The sequence below is a fragment of the Rana temporaria genome, chromosome 1, assembly GCF_905171775.1.
Source record: "Rana temporaria chromosome 1, aRanTem1.1, whole genome shotgun sequence".
Lineage (NCBI taxonomy): Eukaryota > Metazoa > Chordata > Amphibia > Anura > Ranidae > Rana > Rana temporaria.
In genome coordinates, this window is record NC_053489.1 from 611,745,215 (window position 1) to 611,769,091 (window position 23,877).

At 46.3% G+C, this 23,877-nt stretch overlaps 1 protein-coding gene across 1 annotated transcript in view; it reads left to right on the forward strand.

Annotated features, from left to right (window-relative positions):
* Positions 1 to 51: 51 nt before the first annotated feature.
* The window catches only part of POLR1A (RNA polymerase I subunit A), a 178,089-nt gene continuing 154,263 nt past the window's right edge, over positions 52 to 23,877 (forward strand). The window contains exons 1-7 of the mRNA XM_040335240.1: positions 52 to 207; positions 3,495 to 3,699; positions 13,902 to 14,051; positions 14,245 to 14,352; positions 15,654 to 15,739; positions 18,856 to 18,959; positions 23,125 to 23,196. Of these exons, the coding sequence (XP_040191174.1) occupies positions 131 to 207; positions 3,495 to 3,699; positions 13,902 to 14,051; positions 14,245 to 14,352; positions 15,654 to 15,739; positions 18,856 to 18,959; positions 23,125 to 23,196 (802 nt within the window). The 5' untranslated portion in view covers positions 52 to 130. The remainder of the gene's footprint in view (positions 208 to 3,494; positions 3,700 to 13,901; positions 14,052 to 14,244; positions 14,353 to 15,653; positions 15,740 to 18,855; positions 18,960 to 23,124; positions 23,197 to 23,877) is intronic.

Here is a 23,877-nt window from a genome sequence, read left to right on the forward strand (position 1 = left end):
ACATTAAGACGATGGTTGTATTTCTGAGCACCCCCCGGTCATTGCGGAGCGGTGGTGTGCTCCACTTCCGGGTCCTGCACGTGTCGGTGTGTAGGGAAGGCAGAGTGGTGCGGGGTCTGCGGGGCTGATCATGCTGCTCTCCCGGAACATACCATGGCGGCGCCTACAGGGGGTGAGCTTCGTGATGTTCAGCGCGGAGGAGATCAGGTGAGCACCCTGTGTGTGGTATAGGGGGTGCTGTGTGTACATTGCTGATACCCTCCTATGGTCATACAGCTGTCAGATGGACAGACACATAGAGGGAGACTTACTAAAAGTGGAGCACTCAGATTCTGGTGCATCTGTGCATGGGAGCCAATCAGCTTCTAACTTCAACTTGTTCAACTACGCTTTGACAATAAAACCTGGAAGCTGATTGGTTTCTATGCAGAGTTGCACCAGCTTTTGCACTCTACAGTTTTAGTAAATCAACCCCCAATGATGATTAATGCTCTGAAGGATGTCTGTCACCCCCCCCCCCCCCCACATTATCACGTCACCATAGCAACGGGGTAATTTAAAGCCTACAGTACCTCCCCTTCACAGTTATAGCAGAACTCTACCCATAGCAACTTAATAAAAGTAATGTTCTTTAGCAAGTAACATACATTAATGATTATGTTACCAAAATGAGTGTGTGCTGTAAATTGCCTCCAGCGCTGCTCCTGTTTCTTCTTGCTGGAGGCGGCCATTTTGCTGAAGCCCTGAGCAGCAGTAAATCATAAAGCGGAACTAAACCCACCGATTTAACAAAAAAAGTTACATTCCAGGAATGCTGGCTTTGCTTACTGTCACGTTTTCTTGTGTCTTTAACCAAACTGTCAAACCACCAACTGGCTGGTGTCTTAACTGATGTGCAGATCAAACAGAAGCAGCTTCCTCAGCTGTAGCAGGGGTCTCGAACTGGCCGCCATCCAGCTGTTGTGGAACTACAAGTCCTATCATGCTTGTAACTGTCAGCATTGCAATGCGTCACGGGTCTTGTAGTTTTGCAAACAGCAGGAGGGCTGTCAGTTTGAGACCCCTGCAGGGATAGGAGGATTTAATTCCGCTTTAACCACTTGCCGACCAGCCACTGCAGTTATACTGTGGCAGGGCGGCTCTATTGCACAAATCACTATACCGGTATGGCGCTTAGTGTAATAGATACAGTGGACGGGATGCAGCCGATGCGTGAGGCTGGTGGCCGCGATGTCCGCCAGCCACCCGCAATCGCTCCACAGAGAGGCAGCTGTCAATGTAAACAAAGCAGATCCCTGTTATGTCAGGGGAGTACAGTGTGATCGTCTGTTCCTAGTGATCAGTAACAGCGATCTCCTTCTACCCCCAGTCAGTCCCCTTCCCCCACACTGAGGCAGTTTTCAGGCGTTTTAGCACTAGAAAAAGTGCATGAAAACTGCTTCCCATTCATTACAATGGGTGCTTTCACACCTAGGCGGTGCGCTAGCGGGATTTTAGAAAAAATCCTGCAAGCAGCATCTTTGGGGCGGTGTGTACAATGAATGGACATTTGGGATTAAAAGCGCCCCGTAGCGGCGGTAAAGCGCCGCTAAAATGAGCAGAGCTTTACCGCGAACGCAGTGTGAAAGGGGTCCTGGAAACACTTCCTTAGGGACACACTTAAAGCGGAACTTCCACTTTAAGCACTCCTCACCCCCTTACATGCCACATTTGGCATGTCATTTTTTGGGGGAAGTGGGGGCTTTGGTAGGAGTGGGACTTCCTATCCCACTTCCACCTACGGGCCACTTAGGCGACTCTTGCTCTCACCTTAGGTGGCCCCTCCCTCTAGGCGATATCCTGGGACACGTGACAGATCGCCTGTCCATTCATGGAGCGCAGTGCGACATGCGCAGTGCGTGTCTGCCCGTGAAGCCGAAAGCTGTAATGGCTGGGTGCCCACAGTGTGAATGGAGGCGCCAGCGGAGGGGGGGGAGGAGCGATGCACTGGGCAGCCGCATCGCTGGACCGTGCAACAGGTAACTGTCTGTTTATTAAAAGTCTGCAGCTACACTTTTTGTAGCTGCTGACTTCTAATAAACATCAAAATCTGTAACTCCGCTTTAACCCCTTGATCGCCCCCCTGGTGTTAAATGAGTTGTAAAGGAAAAAATGTTTTCACCTTAATGCATGAAGGTGAAAAAACATCTGACATCCGAGTCCCCGTTTTACTTACCTGATCCTTCGAAAGTCCCACACTCGGTCCTGAGATCCTCTTCGCCGCTCAGCCTAGCTGCTGATTGGCTAGAACTGATGGATTGAGAGCAGCGCAGCCATTGGCTGGCACTACTGTCAATCACTTCCAGTGACGCGTCGCGCCGAGGGGCTAGGCCGAGTGATACAGTGAGCGGCTATGGCTGCTTGCTGTATCAAGGGAGCACGCCCGCAAGGACTCATCACTATGCGAGCTCTCTCGCATGAAGGTGATGATTTCTTGCGGGGAGGACCAGACAGCCACCGAGGGACCCCGAAGACATGGATTGGGGCCACTCTGTGCAAAACTAACTGCACAGTGGAGGTAAGTATAACATGTTTGTTATTTTAAAGCAAAAAAAATAATGTTTCCTTTATTAACCCTTTCCCCCGCCAGTGTCATTTATACTGTAATCCGTGCTTTTTTTATAGCACTGTTCACTGCATAAATGTCACTGGTTCCAAAAAAGCATCAAATGTCCGATCTGTCTGCTGCAATGTCACAGTCCCGCTAAAAATCGCTGAATGCTGCCATTGCTAAAGAAAAAAAAATGCCATAAATCTATCCCCTATTATGTAGACACTATGGGGGTTATTTACGAAAGGTAAATCCACTTTGCACCACAAGTGCACTTGGAAGTGCAGTCACTGTAGATCGGAGGGGGAGATCTGAAATGAGGGGAAGCTCTGCTGATTTTATCATCCAATCGTGCAAGGTAAAATGTTTTTTTTTTTTTTTTTTTTACTTGCATGTCCCCCATGGATCTACAGCGACTGCACTTCCAAGTGCACTTTCAGTGCAAAGTGCATTTGCCTTTAGTAAATAACCCCCAATACCTTTTTGTGCAAACCAATTAATATGCGCTTTTTTATTTATTTTTTACAAAAAATATATAGAAGAATACATATTGGGCTATCCGATCATGTGTACGTAGCATTAGACTGGGATGTCATTTAAGTTAATGTGCGTGTAAAGGCAGGCGTCCCAATACTTTTGGAAATATAGTGTTTCATGTTTTGTTTTGCAATAACTGTTGGTGTGGAGGTGGCCATCTTGGTAGAGGCAGGACTTTGTTTCCTCATGTCAGAGCCTCCAGCAAGGAGAAGGATCACGGCGCAGTAGTGACATCGCCGGATCTCCCTCTAAATCTCTAGCAGTCAGAGGCAGCAGTGCCTCTAACACTGCAGATCTACAGCTATGAGGTTCTTGGGGCCCCCTTTGTGATATGTGTGATTTATATGACTGTTTTCTTCTATTTTAGAAAGTTGAGTGTGAAGGCCATAACCAACCCACAGTACATGGACAATATGGGCAACCCCATGTTGAACGGCCTGTACGATCTTGCTCTGGGCCCTGCGGACAACAAGGAAGCATGTGGTACATGTGCGCAGGATTTCCGGAGTTGCCCTGGACACCTCGGGCACATTGAGATGCCGTTAACGGTGTATAATCCGCTACTGTTTGATGTAAGTGGTTTTGTGTAAATCCTGATCTTTTCCTTTCATGTGTCTGTAAACAGATGTAAAACCGTTCTGGAGCTGATGTGATGGTGGGTATAAATTAATGTCCAGGGCTTTTTTTCTCAGCGAATAGGTGCTGGAACTCCCTCCTTCTGACAGGGCCGGCGCTACCACTAGGCGGATTAAGCAGTCGCCTAGAGCGCACTGCTGCCTAGGGCGCCCGGCCACTGAGTATACTACAACTGCACTGTCGGTCCACAGAGCTTAGAACTAACACCAGGCAGCCAGCCGCTATGACATGTGTGAAGCAGCGCCATGCCCCCCCCCGCCACCATCTCCGCTCTAAACAATGTGACGTGTAGTGGGTACAGTCCAGCAGTCCCCCCGGGCCCCGCCGCTCTGACTCTGTAACCCATCCCACCCCCCTGCCAGCACGCTCTGTGCTCTGTAACATGTGACAGTGTCCAGGTCCAGCCCACCCCCCAGGGCGCTCTCCGGTGTTTGTGTACAGTTTGTGTACAGTGCCGACCGTCGGCGCACCCCCAGGACGCTCTCTGGTCTCCACGCGCAGCCCCCCCCTGCTGCCTGTGCCGTGTCATACCGCTGGAGCCGAGTAAATAGTGATGGGACAACACGGTGCCTGGCGGCGGCTCTCCGGGCTTGGGGGCTGGTGGAGGCGGAGCCTGGAAGACACAGAGGCAGGTACATCAGCCACCATAGAATCTCCATATCATAGAAAATACTTTAGGATATGTTGACCAGGTCCACCCTTGATCGATCAGCTTTGTAACCACCAGAAAAAATACACAACTAAAAACTGAGCTGTAAGATAATACCAATGCAGTCATGAAGAGGTATAAGAAGCCAGAGGGGAACCCCAGCCACTAGCCTAACCCCAAAACAGTTTTTAATTGTGGGTGTTCTCGGGCCTTTAAGGGTTGCAATATATATTTTATTTTATGTTATGCTTACCTGTCTGCCATCATAGATCATATCCATGACATGCAATTTGCAAATGTTTGTGTATATTTTTATTCACTGGTCTTCCAAATGCCAAGTATGTATCAAGCCCCCTCCCCCTCCTGTGAGGCTGCATTGATTGGAAGTGGTGAAGCGACATTGATGGGCACAGCTGAGACTATTTGATGGGCAAAGCTGAGTTGGAATGGATGGGCACAGCTGAGGCTGTATTTGATGGGCACAGCTGAGGCTGTATTTGATGGGCACAGCTGAGGCTGTATTTGATGGGCACAGCTGAGGCTGTATTTGATGGGCACAGCTGAGGCTGTATTTGATGGGCACAGGTGAGGCTGTATTTGATGGGCACAGGTGAGGCGGAATGGATGGGCACAGCTGAGACTGTATTTGATGGGCACAAGTGAGGAAGACTGGATGGGCACAGGTGAGACTATTTGATGGACACAGGTGAGATTATTTGATGGGCACAGGTGAGGTGAAATGGATGGTCACAGCCGAGACTGTATTTGATGGGCACAGGTGATACTGTATTTGATGGGCACAGGTGATACTGTATTTGATGGGCACAGGTGATACTGTATTTGATGGGCACAGGTGAGGCTGTATTTGATGGGCACAGGTGAGACTGTATTTGATGGGCACAGGTGAGGCAGAATGGATGGGCACAGGTGAGACTGTATTTGATAGGCACAGGTAAGGCGGAATGGATGGGCACAGCTGAGACTGGATTTGATGGGCGCTGGTGAGGCTGCATTTGATGGGCGCTTCATTAAAAAGGTAGGGTATACAAATACTATACATAAGCAGGGCAAAGGGGGTGGAGTCCGGGGTGGAGCCAGGGGGGGGGGGGGCGGCGGCAAAATTAGGTTTCGCCTAGGGTGTCAAAAATCCTTGCACCAGCCCTGCCTTCTGAGTCACTTTGTGTATTTGCCCCTACACACCTCTAAGCACCGTCTGTCGGTTCTACCCCCTTCCCACCTCCTGGTACTGCCTCATTTAGGGAATACGAGCCAAGTATCATTTTGCTATGCTAAGGAATTTGTTACTAACAAGAAAAGCAGAAATATAGACCCCCCCCCCCCCCCCATCAACAATAGGTTCCCCCAGCAAGAATGGACCCCTGCAACAAAATATCACCCCAGCAACAATAGACCCCTGGAAGCAACAACAGATCTCCTAGCAGCCAGCATCAATAGACTCTCCTGCAGTCGGGTACGATGGACCTCTCCCTCAACAGTTGATCCCTTTCAGCAACAATAGATAAACCACTAGCAACAATAGATCCACCACTAGCAACAATAGATCCACCACTAGCAACAATAGACCTCACAAAACTCTATCCCCTCCAGTAACAATAGATCCCCAGCATCAGTAAATCCTCCAGTGCACCCTGCACTGCTTTCCATTAAAGACAGTCCTGAAGGTGCCAGAAATGCGCTCCCAGCCCCCCCACGTACCCGGCTGTAAAAATGCCTGTGCTGCCGGCTGACCGGTGGCTAGCGCAGCTTGTTCGCATGGCGCAGAGAGCCTGAGCCAGTTGCTTCAACTCCCTGCACAGCTCAGCACTTCAGTGAGAGGTGGGGGAGCAGAGAGCCAGGGACTGATGGTCACCACTCTCTGAGAACTGAGTAATCAACGGTCTTTGATTGCTCAGTGTTTGAGGCGGCGGGGAATTGATGCTGCACCCACCTAGAGGAGTATGTGTGTTTGTATTTTTGCATATCTTACACTTCTTTTTTAAGACTAGAGTTTGTGATTGAGTGGGTTTTGGCTGAAAAGTTCCTCATATTTAGGGTTGAAAATAAATGTATTGGTAGTGTAACAGACAATACAAAAAAACAACGTCCAGAGTTACAAATTAGTGACAATCGCAAGCGAACATGTGTAATGAGTAAGCCCAATGGCTATCGCCCACAGCTTAACTTCTATCGTCATACTAAAGTTGCTCATATTTAAAAGAGATTTTTTTTTTATTTTTTTTTTATTTTTTTTTCAGAATATATATTTAAATATTCATACTTACCTTGGTGGATGCAGCATTAGGCTGATGCTGCAGTTGTCCCCTGGTGTCTCTGCACTGAGAACCGAGCCAATGAACACCGCCAATGGCTCAGTTCTCGCTCCTCCCTGAGCAGAGCGATGCTGACTGTCAGTCAGCATTGCTTCTGCTCTACTTCTCAGCGCTCATTGGAGCGCTGAGCAGTGGAGGGGCAAGGAGAGGCTGTCTCAGCGGCTCGCTGAGACTACCATCAATCCGGGCAGCTGGCGGATTCCTACTTGGAAGTTGTGATGACACGCTGCCCCGACTGATCGCAGTGACGTGAGCGGACTTCAGACCGATGTACGCTGAAAATGGGTCACAGGATTGCAAAATGAATTGCACTCCTGTGACCCAGAGGAGAAGTCCAGCCTAAAAAGCTCAGGCTGGACTTCTCCTTTAATTGAAAGTTATTGTATGTCAGTATATAATAGGGTTGTCTGGTGGTCTAAGAAATGACCAGCGTTGTTAAAACATGGCAAAAAGTGCATGTACAGTATTTTAGAGATGTGCTGGACTACAGAGCATGGGTAGAGGTGGTCGGAAGTGCAGTGAGGGAGAACTGGGCAATGCTAATAACACTGCTCAGGATTTCACTACAGCAGAGGCACTGTGTGGTCCACTAAAATGGGAGGTTGCTGGATTTCTGACAGATCAACAGATACGTTTCTTCACTTTATCCCTTTAATAATTCTGGGCAATGTGGCAGGCACAGCACTATGAAGTGCCCTTATGCACTGTGGCATTAGAAGAATTTTAATTTCTCTGATCTTTTAGTCCAAACAAGACTATCTGTTACTCTATAATTCCTCTCCTCTAGCGCCATTCTATGGAAGCAGTAGGTTTAAAGAGCACACCAAACTCTTGAGATAACTTCTTTATTAACTTCAGCTTTTCTTCATATATTACACTGACAATTTCGCAGCAGACAGTCCTTGTACAACCCTGTGTTGAATAAAGTATAACAAATGGCGGTTCAACTGTTCAATCTTGTCATTCTACATAAAATGGTAGATATATTTCTTTCTTCAGTATCTGTACTCTCACTTTAAGTTATTTAAACACTTTGTGATCTTTCTGAGGCTTAATCAATAGTTTTACTCGCTCTATATTGCTGTTTGCAGTTTGACCATTTGCTATGATGTTTGATAGCACGTTTGGTGGAACTACAAGTGAACACATAACTAGTTAGTATACAGTTCTAATCACATTATTAACAATAGGAACATATATAACTGTATTAAATACCCTTTTCCCTGTTCGTCTTTCAGGACAGCCACCGTAGAGAGACACAGGCTCCTCCCCTCTTAGGAAACGCTGCCCTCCAATTACAGATTTAAACCTCATCCTCCCTCCAGCTCCTCCGTTTATGGTATTTCCTCCGGCAGGGAGAAACCGCTGGGGACCAAGGGCCAGGCAGCTGGGGAGGCTGAGGCTAATATACCTGAGAGGGGGAGCCGGTCTCTCCATATCTCAGACCCTCTACGGCAGTCCAGTTAGCTAGGGAGCTACATACCGGAGACATTGCTGTGCTTGCGTCTTTATGCGTTTCTGGGGAGTATTTAACTGAGGAGGTCCATTTCTCTTGCGCACAGGGGTGGCGCTGCAGGCGGCGTGTCGGGACTCCCCGTGTAAACGCAGTCGGCCAGGAAACTGGGGCCGGACCGGACGACGAGTGACGCCAGTTCCGGGAGGGGCGGGCACTTCCGCCGGATACGCGTCTCTCGGGCTGGTGCAGCCTTCACTTGCAGTGGTAGGGACGGCACTATTTGGCGTTGTGACCACAATCCTGAGGGGAGATGTCGGAAGTGGAGACTTTGCGCGCACCTCCAGATGACAACAGCACCAGCCACTCTAAGGTAAGGGGAACCCTAGGGTGGTGTTCCCTTACTATTTTTTGTGGCAGCTTCACTGGTGATCTTTTCTCCTAGTGGTCGGGGGGTTAAGGAGGTGTATCTGGGACCCTGGTGGTGGTGGGTCCTGGGGGGGGCACTCCTGGTGGTTATCTGTTACAGCGCTTGTGGGCTCTCACTCATGGCTACCCTCTGCTCTTCGCTGTGTTTTTCTGCAGAAAGCCACAGAGAAATCGTCCCACAGTTCCAAGAAGAAATGTCCCTCCTGTAGGATTTCCTTTGGGGGAAACTGGAACAAAGCGCTTTGCAAACGGTGCATTGAGGGGCTAATTAGAGAGAGGGAAGCAGAGCAGGGTTCTGATCTAGCAGCATCCATGAAAGAGCTTCCTAGCACCTTTCAATCATTTAAAGATCTCTTTGCTAATTTTCAATTGCCCCCGAGCAGCCCTTCATCAGCGCAACAGGTTGTTCCGCCTAGTCCAGTGGTAGTTCCCTCAGTGAGCGGGGAGAAGCCAGGGGACTTCAGAGAGGACGCTGAGGAAGAGCCAGACAGTGCCGCTTCTAGCTCCCAGAGGGAATCAGAGGGAGGGGGAGTCCTCCAGCTACAAACTTTCTCTTGAAGAAGTGGAGGATCTTCTAGGAGCAATCCATACTACTTTGGGGATACCAGAAGAGAAGAAGTCACTGTCGCTCCATGATCGGATGTACATGGGCCTGGGGGAACAAAAGAGAAACGTTTTCCCGGTCCATGAGGTCTTGATCAGTGCCATCAAAAAGGAGTGGGAAGATCTGGAGAGAAAACCTTTCTTTTCAAACGCATTGAAACAATGGTTTTCCCTTTTCAGAGGAGGAAGCTCTGGTTTGGAATAAGGCTCCCAAACTGGATGCTGCTTTCTCGCAGGTGTCTAGACACACTGACCTGGCGTTTGAAGACATGGGGGTGCTTTCAGACCCCATGGACAGAAGGATGGATTCCCTTTATAAAAATCCTGGGATTCTTCACAAGGGAACCTGAAGCCTGCCATGGCAGCCACAGTGGTAGCCCGCAATCTGGAGCATTGGCTCACACAGATTAAGGCACACATTGAGGCGGGACGCCCAAAGAAACTATCTTATCTTCTTTCCCAACGCTACTAAATGGTGTGGAGTATCTGGCGGACGCATCTGCAGAGTCAGTACGTATGTCTGCAAGATTTGCAGCCTTGAGCCATAAGGTCCTCCTTGACGAATTGGACAAGATGTGGCAAGGGGATATCGCTTCTAAAGTTAAGCTGTGCGGAATCCCCCTTACAGGAGATCTGCTGTTTGGGCCAGGTTTGGAGGCTGTTCTAGACCAAACGGCTGACAAGAAAAAGGCCTTCCCCATTAAAAAGAAGTATGGGGAGCAGACCAAAAGAAAGTTTCGGCCTCAAAAGAAGGTGGAAGCCATGAAACCGGAGGGGAAGAAGAGGTTTTGGGGGCAGAAGGGCAAAGGTCATGGAGGAGCGATTTTTCGCCCTCCTGAACAGCCCCAAAAGCCACAGTGACAGAGTCAAAGTGGGAGGAAGGTTGGGGGCTTTTCTCCCACAATGGGAAATGATCACCAGCAATCAGTTTGTGCTAGGGATCATAAGGCAAGGATACAAGTTGGAATTCTCAAATCCCCCCCCCCCCCCATTCAGACTTCTGGTCACCAAACTGCCAAAGTGTACAGAAAAATAATCGGCTCTTCTTTCCTCCCTTCAGGAATTGGAGGATCAAGAGGTGGTGGTTCGGGTCCCAAACAGAGGAGACAGGCAGGGGCTTCTACTCCCACATCTTTGTGGTTCGCAAACCTTCTGGGAAGTTCAGACTCATACTGAACTTGAAGCCCCTGAATGTCTCAGTCACATACAAAAGATTCCGGATGGACTCAATTTACTCTGTAAAGACGCTTCTCCCTCCGAACTGTTTCATGGCATCAATAGACCTGAGGGATGCCTATCAGAAGTTTCTCAGATTGGCAGTAAAATCCAAGGAAGGGACACTTCACCTACAGTTCAAAGATTTTCCCTTCGGGCTTTCCTCTTCCCCCCGCATCTTCACCAAAGTAATGGTGGAAGTCCTGGCATTCCTTCGTCTCAGGGGCATCTCAGTGGTGGCGTACCTGGACGACCTTCTGTTGTTCGCCTCTTTCCTGGAGCAGCTGTCCCAGGACCTTCAGGTAACAAGGGATATCCTGGAGAACCTGTGATGGCTCTTGAATCTGGAGAAATCCAGTCTGACGCCTTCACAAAGGGTCACCTTCCTGGGTTACGTGTTGGACTCAACAAGGCAGATGGTTTTTCTTCCAGCAGAAAAAGTCCAGAAGGTAGACAAGGCAATGTTGCTCCTTCAGGGCAGCTCTCAGCTTTCAATAAGCAAAGCCATGTCAGCCTTGGGTTGCTGACATCCACACTTCCGGCGGTGCAGTGGGCAGGGTTGCATTTCCATCCCCTACAACTGTACATCCTGAGTGTCTGGGACCACAACCCAGGGTCTCAGGACTCCCTGATATCGGTACCGGTTCAGATCAAGAGGGCCATCTGGTGGTGGTGGAAGGGGGCGAACCTGTCACAAGGTCTGGAATGGATCTTACCAATATCCAGGACCGTAACGACGGACGCCAGAGGCACAGGGTGAGGAGCGCATCTAAATTGCCACTGGGTGCAGGATACCTGGAAAAAAAAGGACTCAAGGAGATCCTCGAATTGGAGGGAACTGAAGGCAATAGATTTAGCCCTCAGAGCCTTTCAAAGGGAGCTTCAGGGCCAGCATGTGCGGGTTCGGTCGGACAACTCCTCCGCGGTAGCCTATATAAACAAACAAGGGGGCACCAGGAGCGGAGCCTTGTGGGATCTGACATAAACCATTCTCAGGTGGGCGGAGGCCAATGTTCTGTCTCTTTCGGCAATTCATCTGAAGGGGGAACAGATTCAAGTAGCGGACTTCCTCAGCAGGAAAAAGCTGAGGGAGGGCGACTGGGTGCTGAACCAGGAGGTCTTCGAAATGATCACTCAAAGGTGGGGAATGCCAGGGGTGGATCTGTTCGCCTCAAGGGAAAACGCCGTAACAGCTCTTCTTTTTTTTTTTTTTTTTTCTGAACAAGTGGGACGGAGCTCTAGGGATTGATGCTCTGGCTCAGACCTGGCAATTCTCCAGGTGTTTATGCTTTCCCCCCTCCGGTTCTGATTCCAGCAGTCTTGAGAAAACTGCAGGGGGAGAGTACAACTCTTATCCTGATTGCACCTCATTGGCCCAGAAGGCCATGGTTCTCCATCCTGAAGGGCTTGTCAGTGGAGCCTCCCTGGATTCTGCCAATCCGGGAAGATCTTCTTGCTCCGGGTCCAATCTGTTGTCCGCAAGTAGAGCGGTGGAATCTAGCAGCTTGGCTTCTGAAGAGGAACTGCTAAGGGGCAAAGGCTTCTCGGAACGTCTAATAAAAACTCTTCTAAGTTGCAGAAAGAGGGAAACGCAAGCCATCTACTTAAAAGTTTGTAAGCGCTTTAATAACTGGTGCAGGGAAAGCTCTTTCAATGTTCATAACCCTGTGGCTGTGTTAGAGTTTCTGCAGTCTGGGGCAGACAAGGGCCTAGCCATTAGCACTCTGAAGGGTCAAGTTTCAGCGTTAAGTGTCTTTCTGGAAAAGCAGTTAGCAACTGACCCATGGGTAACTAGGTTCTTTAAAGCCTTAAGTAGACGGAGACCAGTTAGAGCCCCCACCTTCCCAGTATGGGATCTCTCCTTGGTCTTGCAGGTCTTCACAGGAGAACCATTTGAGTCATTGGAAAGCTGTACGTTAAAGGTGATCACACTCAAGAATGTGTTTTTAGTCGCGATCACCACAGATAGAGTGAGTGAACTCAAAGCCCTTTCTATTAGGGCACCATTTTTTTCAGTTTTTTTTCAAATCGTGTGGTCTCCAAAACAGATCCGGCCTTCTTGCTGAAGGTATCTTCTAATTTTTATAGAAGCCAAGAAATTACTTTGCCTACATTCTGCTCAAATCCTGTGAGGGAACAGGAACGCAGCTTTCATAACTTTGACGTTAGGAGGTGCGTCCTTCAGTACCTAAGTAGCACAAGTCAGTTCAGAAAGTCTGACTCCATTTTTGTTTTATTTTCGGGGTCCAAGAAGGGGTCTAGAGCCTCTAAACACACAATAGCCAGGTGGTTAAGATCAGCTATTGTTCAGGCCTATGTATCAAAGGGGGTGGAGCCTCCAGAAGGTACAAGGGCACACTCCACCAGGGCAGTGGTGGCTTCTCAAGCAGAGTGCGCTGGTGCTTCCCCGGAGCAGATTTGCAAAGCTGCAACGTGGTCCAGTTTCTCCATGTTCGTGAAACACTACAGACTGGACCTGCTTTCAGCCAAAGATTAGGCTTTTGGGCGTAAAGTACTACAGGCAGTAGTCCCACCCTAGGGTAAGGTGCTCGCTTATCCTCTCTACGGTGGCTGTCCTGAAAGACGAACAGGGAAAATCGGGGTTACTTACCGGTAACATCCCTTTTCCAGGAGTCTTTCAGGACAGCACCGGTACCCACCCTTTTTTTTCGTGGATATCTCTGAAAACTCATCATACGAGGCCATCAGGTAAGATGAAGTGTTGGTTTTTATGACGCGTTCTTGTGTCTCCCCAGCTGGCCGGAGGTACTCTGGAAAAACTGAGGAGCTGGAGGGAGGATGGGGTTTAAATCTGTAATTGGAAGGCGGTGTTTCCTAAGAGGGGAGGAGCCTGTGTCTCTCTACGGTGGCTGTCCTGAAAGACTCCTGGAAAAGGGATGTTACCGGTAAGTAACCCTGATTTTTGGCCACTTGCTTCCATAAAACAGAACTCTGACTGGATGTGTGTCTGTTCAGTTCCTCTCTCTGGTGTAATGAATTCTAGCAGTGTGCTGGGAACTTTCCAGACAGAATGGGTGTAAGGCTGGCTGTGATTGGCCAAGACTCCTGCTCAATGTGAGATTGGCTGTGAGTGGCCAAGACTCCTGCTGAATAACAAAAGCTTAACTCTATGCTTTCTGGTTTCAATTCTGCTGTGTCATTGATCTTACCTTACAGTCACACAACCAATCTTAGAAGGCATATTCTCTCTTTGCTTCTGTGAACACAATATACAACTGTTACATGACATCCATATATAAAGTCACAGTAAATAACTCTGCTTTTATCTCTCGCATATGAACTGTATTAAGGTTATTAGCAGGTTTAGCTGTATATGCCTGTAAGTCACATTAGCAACCTAGGACAGGTCTTAGCTGGCCAGCTACAGGCACATGGGCATGAATTGATGAAATGTATTGGTGGCTTCTGTGAACTAAATTTGTGTGTTTTATTTTTTAGAAACTGTACCTCCTGGTGCGAGGCTCCTGCTTTCACTGCCAACTTTTGACATGTCCCCGTTCCGTCATTCATCTTCTGCTCTGCCAGCTGCAGGTCCTGGAACGTGGTGCCCTCAAGGACGTTTATGAGCTGGAAGCAGTCCTTAGTCGGGTGAGTGAACGATGAATTGCTAAAGACTGACGGATCACTTTTTAAGACGCAGCTTTGCCCTTCCTCTTTCAAAATGTAGAGAAGTTTACAAAAATATGTTAATTCAGTTTTTTTTTTTTTTTATTGGAATGTTGAACATTCTATTCTAGCTTAGTACATGACAAACACTTCAAGTTTTCAATCTTCCCCCTAGTTCTTGGAAGGAAATTCTGCTGCCACTGGAGACGAGATTCAGGAAGAGCTGAAAACTTACACCAGAAAAGTCCTTAAAGCTCACTCAAAGGAGAAAGTTGGGTCGTGTGTAAGTAAAACATTTTATTAAAGTGTTTTTTTTTTTTTTGGGGGGGGGGTGTTACATTTATTGTAGTCTGTTAAACACACAGTTTAAAGAGGAGTTCCAGCCTGGGGAAAAAAAACAAAACTCGGCACCTACAAACACTGCAGCTGCTGACTTTAAATATAAGGACACTTGCCTGTCCAGGGATCCCGCGATGTTGGCGGCCCAAGCCGATCCATCTATCGGCTCCGGGTGCAGGTGCCGGCATCTTCACTAAGGGAAATGGGAAGTGAAGCCTGTTTTCTACTGTGTATGCGTGAGTCGCGATGCACTTTCTGAATGGTCTCTGCTGTCCTCTGGGACCTGTGTGTCTCCCAGAAGACAGAAAGGAGGAGGGGCCAGAAGTTTTGTAGATCGCTGCACATAGATGTGGTGATTTTACACACAAGTGGGAGCGGATACCTGGTTTTGACAGGTATCTGCTCCCCCTGAAAGGTGCTAAATGTGGCAGTAGAGGGGGGAGGGGAGCAAACGAGCAAAGCTTCCCCTTTTTGGGTGAAGCTCCGCTTTGTTATAATAGCAAGATGGGTTAACAAGTGGTCTCATTAGGTAGGGCCTATGACATCATACACATAATGTACAGTGGAAAATAGTCATACCATGCTAAAGATACTAGAGCAGCGGAATCCAAACTGAGGCCTGTGGGTCAGATTTGGCCCTTTGCTTTATGCGGCCTTAGAGGGGCACTGTTCTTCCCATTAATGCCAAAGATGGGGCACAACACCAACAATAATGCCTTCCACTGATACCAATGTTGAGGCCCTATTCCTTCCGCTGGCACCAATAATGAGGTAGTATTCCTTCCGCTGGCACCAACAATGAGGCAATATTCTTTCCATTGACCCCAACGGGCACTATTTCACCTTCTATTGACCACACACTCGATCTAATCTTTTTACTCCCACTGACCACGGTTTAGCCACAGTCCGGCCCCCCTAAAGTCTGAAGGACAGTAAACTGGCCCTTTGTTTAGAAAGTTTGAAGACCCGTGTACTAGAGTAGAGAAAAACTGTGGATGTGCTACAGTAGATGGCCAAAGGCTGTGGTGTGGATGTGCTATGTCACTTCTTACAGCCCCCTTTTCAGGCACCAAATTTGCGATTTCTTTTCAGCACAATTCTATTCTAAAGTTTTGAAGAAAAAAGTATCCAAAAAAAGAATGGACTGCACAGAAACATACATGGTGAAAAATTGTACTTTCAGAAATTTCCTTGGACAATAAACGTTTTATGTCCTAATTTCCTTTTTTTTTTCCTTTCTTGCAGGTAAAAAATATCTGTGTGACACGAAATAAACTGATTTCAGATTTCTGGAAAAACCAGATGGCATCTAAAAAATGCCCTAACTGCAAGTAAGACATGGGGACCGTTCTAGGAGTCTATTGTTCCGGTAGACTCATCTCCAATTAATTTCACAGCAGGAAGTTGTTGGCTTTGATTTCTGACTCCTGATTCTGAGATTTTGAATAATGCACAGCAGCATTTAAAATTGTATTTCAATCCGAACTCCAGACAGATATAAATACAGTTTGGTTAATATGAAAAATTATTAATAAATATATATAATTTTTAATGTAAACTGTGCAAGTACTTAAATTTTGACCTGGTAGTATTTTCTGGCAATCCCCGTGCAGCAGAGTTAGAACTGGGAGAGGGAGAAGCAGCACAACCAGCTGTGCAATATTGATCACGTACTAACAAGGGACATCCTAGTAGGAGGAGAGAGCAGAGTGATGTAAGCATTAAGTACGGTAGTCTGCGCCTTCTTCTTCTTTTGCGCTTCATTCACAGGGTTGTGGGAAGGACAAAGCCTGTAGGTTTAAATTAAAGCGCAAACAAACCAAAGAACTAAAACTGAATAAATTGCAGCTACTATTTCTTAGATGTGGGGACTGCATTCGTTTTCATTTTAAGACTAAGAACATTTTCAACAAGTACAGGGAATACCTGTTGATCTTGTCAGACATGCTATTTTCTGTAAAATAATTTTTTTATTTATTTTTTGGCAGGTATGCCCTTTTATATGTGTGTATTATGTTATCTTCCTGGAGTTCAGAATTTAAGATTTTTATACATATATAATTTGCTTGAGGTTTCAAATGACATAGAGGAAAACTGTGTTCTTTCTCAGCAACTGAACACTTGAAGGGTTGGGCTGTACTGCTGCCCTATGAGGACTGGACACTGGTAAAAAAAAATTGGGCCAGCCCAGGATAACCCTTCCTATGCACAGAATGCCTCAGTTTTAGGAGTATAAGCATATTTTCTTTAGCTGTTGGTTAGCCTAAATTTGGGGTGCCATACCCAGGCCCCACTGGACTGAACTTTGCATGGCTAGTTTGGAATTTTACCTTCAGGCAACGCCCCTCCAACATGTTTTGCTCTGCCCCTTGGAGCTTAATCATGATCCCCACGATTAACCTCCAAGGGGCAGAGCAAAATGTGTTGGGGGTATGGCCTGGCATGAGCCCGGGCTGAGATTACAACATACTTTACCACAGCGGGTTTGCTCTGATAGGCAGCTTGTGGAATACATCCTCTGTTTTACATTTGACATTTGGAGCCGGGCACTCACAGCAGGGCTGTCTTAATGAGAGGGCACACCTGGGCAATGCCCAGGGGCCCCAGCTGCATGGGGGGCCCCCTGCACTTTCCCCAAAGCAACTGGTCCTAGAGCCCATGCTACCCTAAAATTGGGGGCCCCATGATGGCACTGAGCGATGGATACACAGGGGAGGCAGTCTGCCTCCTACCTACTCGATGTCTGTTTACCTGCACTGTCATCATTGTAGGGGCGCCAGAGCATTACTTTGCCCAGGGGCCCATGATGCTATTAAGATGGCCCTGGGCAAAGTAAGGTGGGCACCGGATTAAAACCTCCTATAGCCTGAGTGGCACACATTACTTTAGCGACCTCCAAGCCAACTTTCTCCAGTTCTTTATGGGGTAAACCTGTCTCTGAGTAATCGGGCTTTGCCCTATCTACTGCACCTTGGTTGTTTCCCAAGTTGCTGGCCCCAGTACTTTTGTTTTCTTTGCTCTGAGGGCATTTCCATTTTGTACAACTACTTGCTGAGGGAACAGTCAGTACAGGTTCTGGAGAACAACATACTTCTTACCGCTCAGACCTTGGAATATATTTCTAGATGCATCTCCATTATTTATTCCCCAGGAGTAACTTCAAACTCTCTGAAAGCTCATTCTTTTCAGTCCAGGAATGATTGGTTTCTTTGCTTCTGCATCAGATTTCTATGGCTGATTGTATCATCCCTTTTTTTTTTTTGGCAGTCTCATTTTTTTCTGTTTCAATGCAGAACCCTACAACACAGCATTCTACTTCAGGTTTGGAACAGTCCTTGGAGAGACCATGTTTTCTGGTTCCAAGGACCAGGTTGTCTTTGGCTTGGTGGCTCAGAAATTCAGCACTAGATTCGGAATCCCTTCCTTTTTTTTAGGTCTTTTGAGATCTTTACAACAGATGCCAGCCTGTCTTATTGGTTAAGAGTCTTGGGTACCCTCTTGGTACAGGGGATTTGGTTGCTGAAGGACTCGCGTCTCCCTATCAACATTCTGCATATTTGGTGTCTCTTTAGTGCTGGATTACTTATTTTGTAGGGTCATCTGACCCAGATTCAGCCAGACAACACCACAACCGTTGCATTTGTCATGTAGAAGTCTCTACATGGCAAGAGGGGTAGAGCTAGTCCTGTCCTTGGCAGAACTTCACATTCCATCCCTGTCAGCCATTTACATCTCAGGCGTGGACAATTGGCAAGCAGATTTGCTGAAGTGTCTCTACTTGAGGAGTGGCCCAAGTGATGGACACTGGAGGGGGACTTCCTGGCCTCCAGATTAACAAGAAACTAGTCAGGTTTGTCTCCAGGTACAGGGATCCCCTAGCAGAAGCAGTGGTGGCTCTATAGGATCAGTACACCCTGATCTACACCTTTTCCTCCCCTAAAACACCTTCCTTGTCCGTTTTGCAGGAACAATCCCGGGTGGGGTGGCGCGGCGCGTTCATCATAACTGTAGAATGCCCCAGGGGGATGTGGTACACTTCCTGGATGGACTCTCCTGGCGGATGCTGTGTTGGCTCCTCCAGGTTCACTGGATTTTCATTCTCGGACTGATTTACCACCCGGCTTCAATCGCTGGCTTTAACGGCATAGCTGTTGAAGCTCAGGTTCTAGAGCATGGGGCATATCTAAATCGATTATTCCCATGATGCTAAAAGCTAGGAAATTTTTGGAAGTTCTATAATCTAACATTAAAGGCATACTAATCTAACAATAAAGGCATAAATATCCTGGGATTCAGGTTGGAGGAGTTATCTTGGGCAAGCTGACAATTATGTTTCCCAGTGTCCAATCCTCCCGTAGGCAGAAGTATGACCCGACAAAAGGTACATAGTCACTGTTCTAAAACCAGTTTCATTTTTATAGCTCACTTAACCTTTTCATAATTTTAGGGCACCAAAATCTACAGTACGAAAAGAACACAACAGCAAGCTGACTATAATAATGGCATCAAAAATGCAGAATGGTGAGGACGAAATTACTCCAAATTCAGAAAGTAAGTGCAGTTGCGGTCTGGTTAAATATTTATTTCTGTAATCTTATTTTGTTTTTTACTTAAAGGGGTTGTAAAGGTTTGTCTTTTATTTTCTAACTTGGTTCCTTTAACCACTTAAGGACCGGACCAATATGCTGCCAAATGACCCAAGGGGTTTTTACAATTCGGCACTGCGTCGCTTTAACAGACAATTGCGCGGTCGTGCGACGTGGCTCCCAAACAAAATTGGCGTCCTTTTTTCCCCACAAATAGAGCTTTCTTTTGGTGGTATTTGATCACCTCTGCGTTTTATTTTTTTTGTGCTATAAACAAAAATAGAGCGACAATTTTGAAAAAAATGCAAATCGCAATTTACTTTTTGCTATAATAAATATCCCCCAAAAACATATATACATTTTTTTTCCCCTCAGTTTAGGCAGATACGTATTCTTCTACCTATTTTTGGTAAAAAAAAAATCGCAATAAGCGTTTATCGATTGGTTTGCGCAAAATTTATAGCGTTTACAAAATAGGGGATAGTTTTTTTTTTTTTTTACTACTAATGGCGGCGATCAGCGATTTTTTTCGTGACTGCGACATTATGGCGGACACTTCGGACAATTTTGACACATTTTTGGGACCATTGTCATTTTCACAGCAAAAAATGCATTTACATTGCATTGTTTATTGTGAAAATGACAGTTGCAGTTTGGGAGTTAACCACAGGGGGCGCTGTAGGAGTTAAGGTTCACCTAGTGTGTGTTTACAACTGTAGGGGGTGTGGCTGTAGGACTGACGTCATCGATCGAGTCTCCCTATAAAGGGGATCACTCGATCGATGTGCCGCCACAGTGAAGCACGGGGAAGCCGTGTTTACATACGGCTCTCCCCGTTCTTCAGCTCCGGGGAGCGATCGCGACGGAGCGGCTATAAACGAATAGCCGCGCCGTTGTCCCGGATCGCTCCCCGCGGGAATCCGACCGCCGCGGGGGTCCCGATCGGACCCCACACCCACGTCTAGGCAGGGACGTATAGGTACGCCCATGTGCCTGTACGTGCCATTCTGCTGACGTATATCTACATGCGGCGGTCGGGAGGTGGTTAAGCTAGTGCATTGTTGGCTCACTTATCTTTTCCTTCCATTTCCCTTCTAAATGATTTTTTTTTCTTTGTTTTCTTTGTCTGAATTTCTCACTTCCTTTTCCACCGCTCGGATGATGGTGGAAAGCTTACTGAGGAGAAATAGGAAGTGAGAAATTCAAACAAAGAAAAAAAACATTTAGAAGGGAAATCGAAGGAAAAGGTAAGTGAACCAACAATGCACTAGCTTAAAAGAACCAAGTTAGAAAATAAAAGACAAACCTTTACAACCCCTTTAAGCTCGCTTGGCTGTACTTCCCCTGTGAATCACAGGAGTGCAGTTTGTTCTGCACGCCTGTGAACTGTTTTCATCTGACAGCGGGCTGAAACCCGCTGTCAGCTGACCACAAACCACCGATCAAGGCTATGGAATGATTACAACCGTATGTTCGGGATCCCTGGACTGGCACCTGGCTAAGGAGCCTGAGCCAGCTGCTCCCGCCCCCTCCAAAGCCCAGCGCTGCGCTGGAGTGGCAGAGCAAAGAGCCGGAGACTGACAGTCACCAGCTCTCTGTTCACGGAGCTCTGAGAACCGTGGGATCGGCGGGGTTTGATCGATCGGTTCTCAGTCTTGGAGCTTGTGAGGGACAGATGCAGCGTTGGACCGATGCTGCATCCACCTAGGTAAGTATTATTTTAAAAAATGTAAACCTTTTTAAAAGTATTGCAGACCGTGTATTTATATTTAATAACTTTTACTGCATTATTTATATGGTATATGTATGGGTCTCAGATTGCGTTTGCTAACGCTATTGGAGATGTTGAAACACTTTTGTACTGTTGTATACATCAGTAAATCTTTTCAATAAATATCATTGAATACTAAAAGTATTGCAGACATTTTATTTATTTATTTATTTATTTATTTTTCAGCCAGGAAAGTCTCCTTTTGTGCTACTTTCAGTTTTATGTTTTCATGTAATACTGAGGGCTGATTTACCTTTACTTCATTGCTAAGATCTGCAAGCTGTACTTTTGCTGCCCAGAGACATGTCTCAGTGGCCATTAAAGTAATACTATAGGCAAAAAAATTTTTTTTATTTTTCTCCCCCATCTGTGTCGTAGATATTTCAGTTCACTTCCTGTCCCACAGCCAAACAAAGTCAGAGGAAATCCCTGCAAATTAAGGGAATCCCTTAGGGACCCCCGAGTCACCACAATTAGTGTCCCCATTGGAAGATTTCCCCAACTATTCTTACTTTTCTGGATAAAACCCCAAATTTAGAATTTTCTTTATTTTCACTTTTCAATGATAATGGTAAACAGGAAGAGGGGTGAATCTCGCCAACGGGGATTGAGACGGCAATAAAAACTGACAGGTCATCTAATCCCTCTTCGCTCTATCCAAAACTAAAAAAAAGTTTTTGCCTTTAGTCATACTTTAACCACTGCAGCTCCGGAATTTTTACCCCCTCTTCATAACCAGGCATTTTTTTGCGATGCGGCACTGCGTTACTTTAACTGACAATTGCAGCGCCGTGCAACGCTGTACTGAAATAAAATGTCCCCCCCCCCCCCACAAACAGAGATTTTTTTTCTGGTGGTATTTGATCACTTTTGTGGTTTATTATTTTTAAGCTATAAACAAAAAAAATAGAATTTCGAATAATAAAAACAATTTTTACTTTTATGCTATAAAACACATCCAATAAAAAATGTAAGAAGTCAAATTTCATAATCAATTTAGGCCAATGTATTCTGCTACATATTTTTGTTTAAAAAAATAAATAAATTGGCGTATATTGATTGGTTTGCGCAAAGGTTATAGCGTCTACAGACTGGGGGATATTTTTTATTTTTTTTGTTCACCAGTAATGGCGGTGGACTGCGATATTGCGGGAGACAGTTGGGGCACTTAACTGACACTTTTGACTTTTTGGAGACCAGTGACACTAATACAGCGATCAGTGCTAAAAATATATGCACTGTTACTGTACTAATGACACTGGCAGGGAAGGGGCAATCAAAGGGTTAAATGTCTGCCCAGTGCTTTACTTCTGTGGGGGAGGTGCTTGTACTAGGGGAAGGCATGGATCGGCGCCCCTGCTTTGCAGAGATACAGGATCCATGCCTTGGATGTACTGTACCAATGACACTGACAGGAAAGGGTTTAACATCGGTGTAATCAGTATTAAATGTGTGCCTAGGGAGTGCTTGCTAACTGTGGGGGAGGTGCTTGTACTATGTTAAGGCAAAGATCCATGTTCCTGCTTGGCAGAAACACAGGATCTGTGCCTTCCCTTCTCAAAGAACAACGATCTGCCTTGTTTACATAGGCAGACCAACGTTTTGCTTCTCTCCTGAACAATTAGTGGGTACCTGGGGGCATCGAGTTTGCCGAACCTGCTGATTGGCTCCTGCTGTGTCCAATCACAGTGTGACTGGGTCACCGGCGGCATGTGGCTTCTTGTATACGGTTGGCACATCACAATCAAACTTGTACAAGATAATTGGACATGTATGGCCAGACTTGACTTAAAGGATCACTAAAGGAAATATTTTTTTTAGCTAAATAGCTTCCTTTACCTTACTGCAGTCCTGGTTTCATGTCCTTATTGTTCGTTTTTGCTTTGAAGTAGCTGTAATTCTGCTGTGATCTCCACACTTCCTGGTTGTCTGTTTCCTTATAACCACAGTACTGGGAGCTTTCTCACGGTGGTCTAAGCTGTCATTACTGTGTGTCTAAAACTTCCCAGAACCAATCAGATTCATTTCAAAAACAAAACACTGCCCTGGATTTGTTTGTTTTTGTTCTGTGTGTCTCTCTAGTTCACAGGAACATGAAACCAGTTTAAAAGTGAAACTAACCTGCAGGCACATTATATGATTGATGTTTATCTATTTGTAATCATTTTTAAAAGGAATCCGTTAACTATTATGTCTCTATACCCTGTAAACAGTCATTTCAGCAAAACATTTTTTTTCCTTTAGTGACCCTTTAAGGGGTTTGTGTTGGGCTTTCTTAATACTTGACTCCATTTGTTGTGTGAAATCAATAATTTAATCTGTAACTTTCTCTGTTTTTCCTTTTTTTTTGGCACCTCAGATTTGCCCCAACGAGGTTACCTGACCCCCAGCACCACACAGGAACACGTTGAGGCCCTATGGGAAAATGAAGGTATATAAATGAGTAACATAGGTTAACATGGTAAATGCTCCAAAGGTATAAAGGAAAAAAAAATAGTCTAGGATTAAACGAAAAGAAAATGGTAGTTCACTCCTAGTGTTTCCCTTAGATGTATTGTTTTCTTTCTGCAGGCGTCTCAATTTTATTTTATTTTTATCCTGGTAATGTTGTCTTCCTAGAAACGTTCACCCCTAGACTGGCAAAGCTCAGGGGGCTCATCATAGATTAAATTGGATGTAAACCTTCACATATGCCCAGTACAGTGACTGGCCTCAGATGATACAGAGATGAAACCAATCCTCCTACATAAGTTGTACCTGGTTATCTGCAGTCTTTCTTCTCTGCATCTGTCCAAAGTGCTGAATTATAAAGCTTATCTGCGCTGTAAAAAAAAGGGGGTGGAGAGTTGAAATTGCACTCGGTGAGGAGGGTGCTGAGAGCTGATTGGAGGGAAGGGACACCCCCCCCCCCCCACTATAAATAGAGCTTAGGCTGTCAATCAGCTTGAGTTTCCTCCCCTGTCACCTTTTTGTCTTTTGGTGTCAGTAAAACTTGTCAGAAGCAACTCATGCAGATATCAGAGGAACAAGGCAACAGACAGAAATTACACTTAGTGCTCTGAATTGAGAAAAGCAAACACTATAGATGGAGATATGCTTTGTTCATATTTCA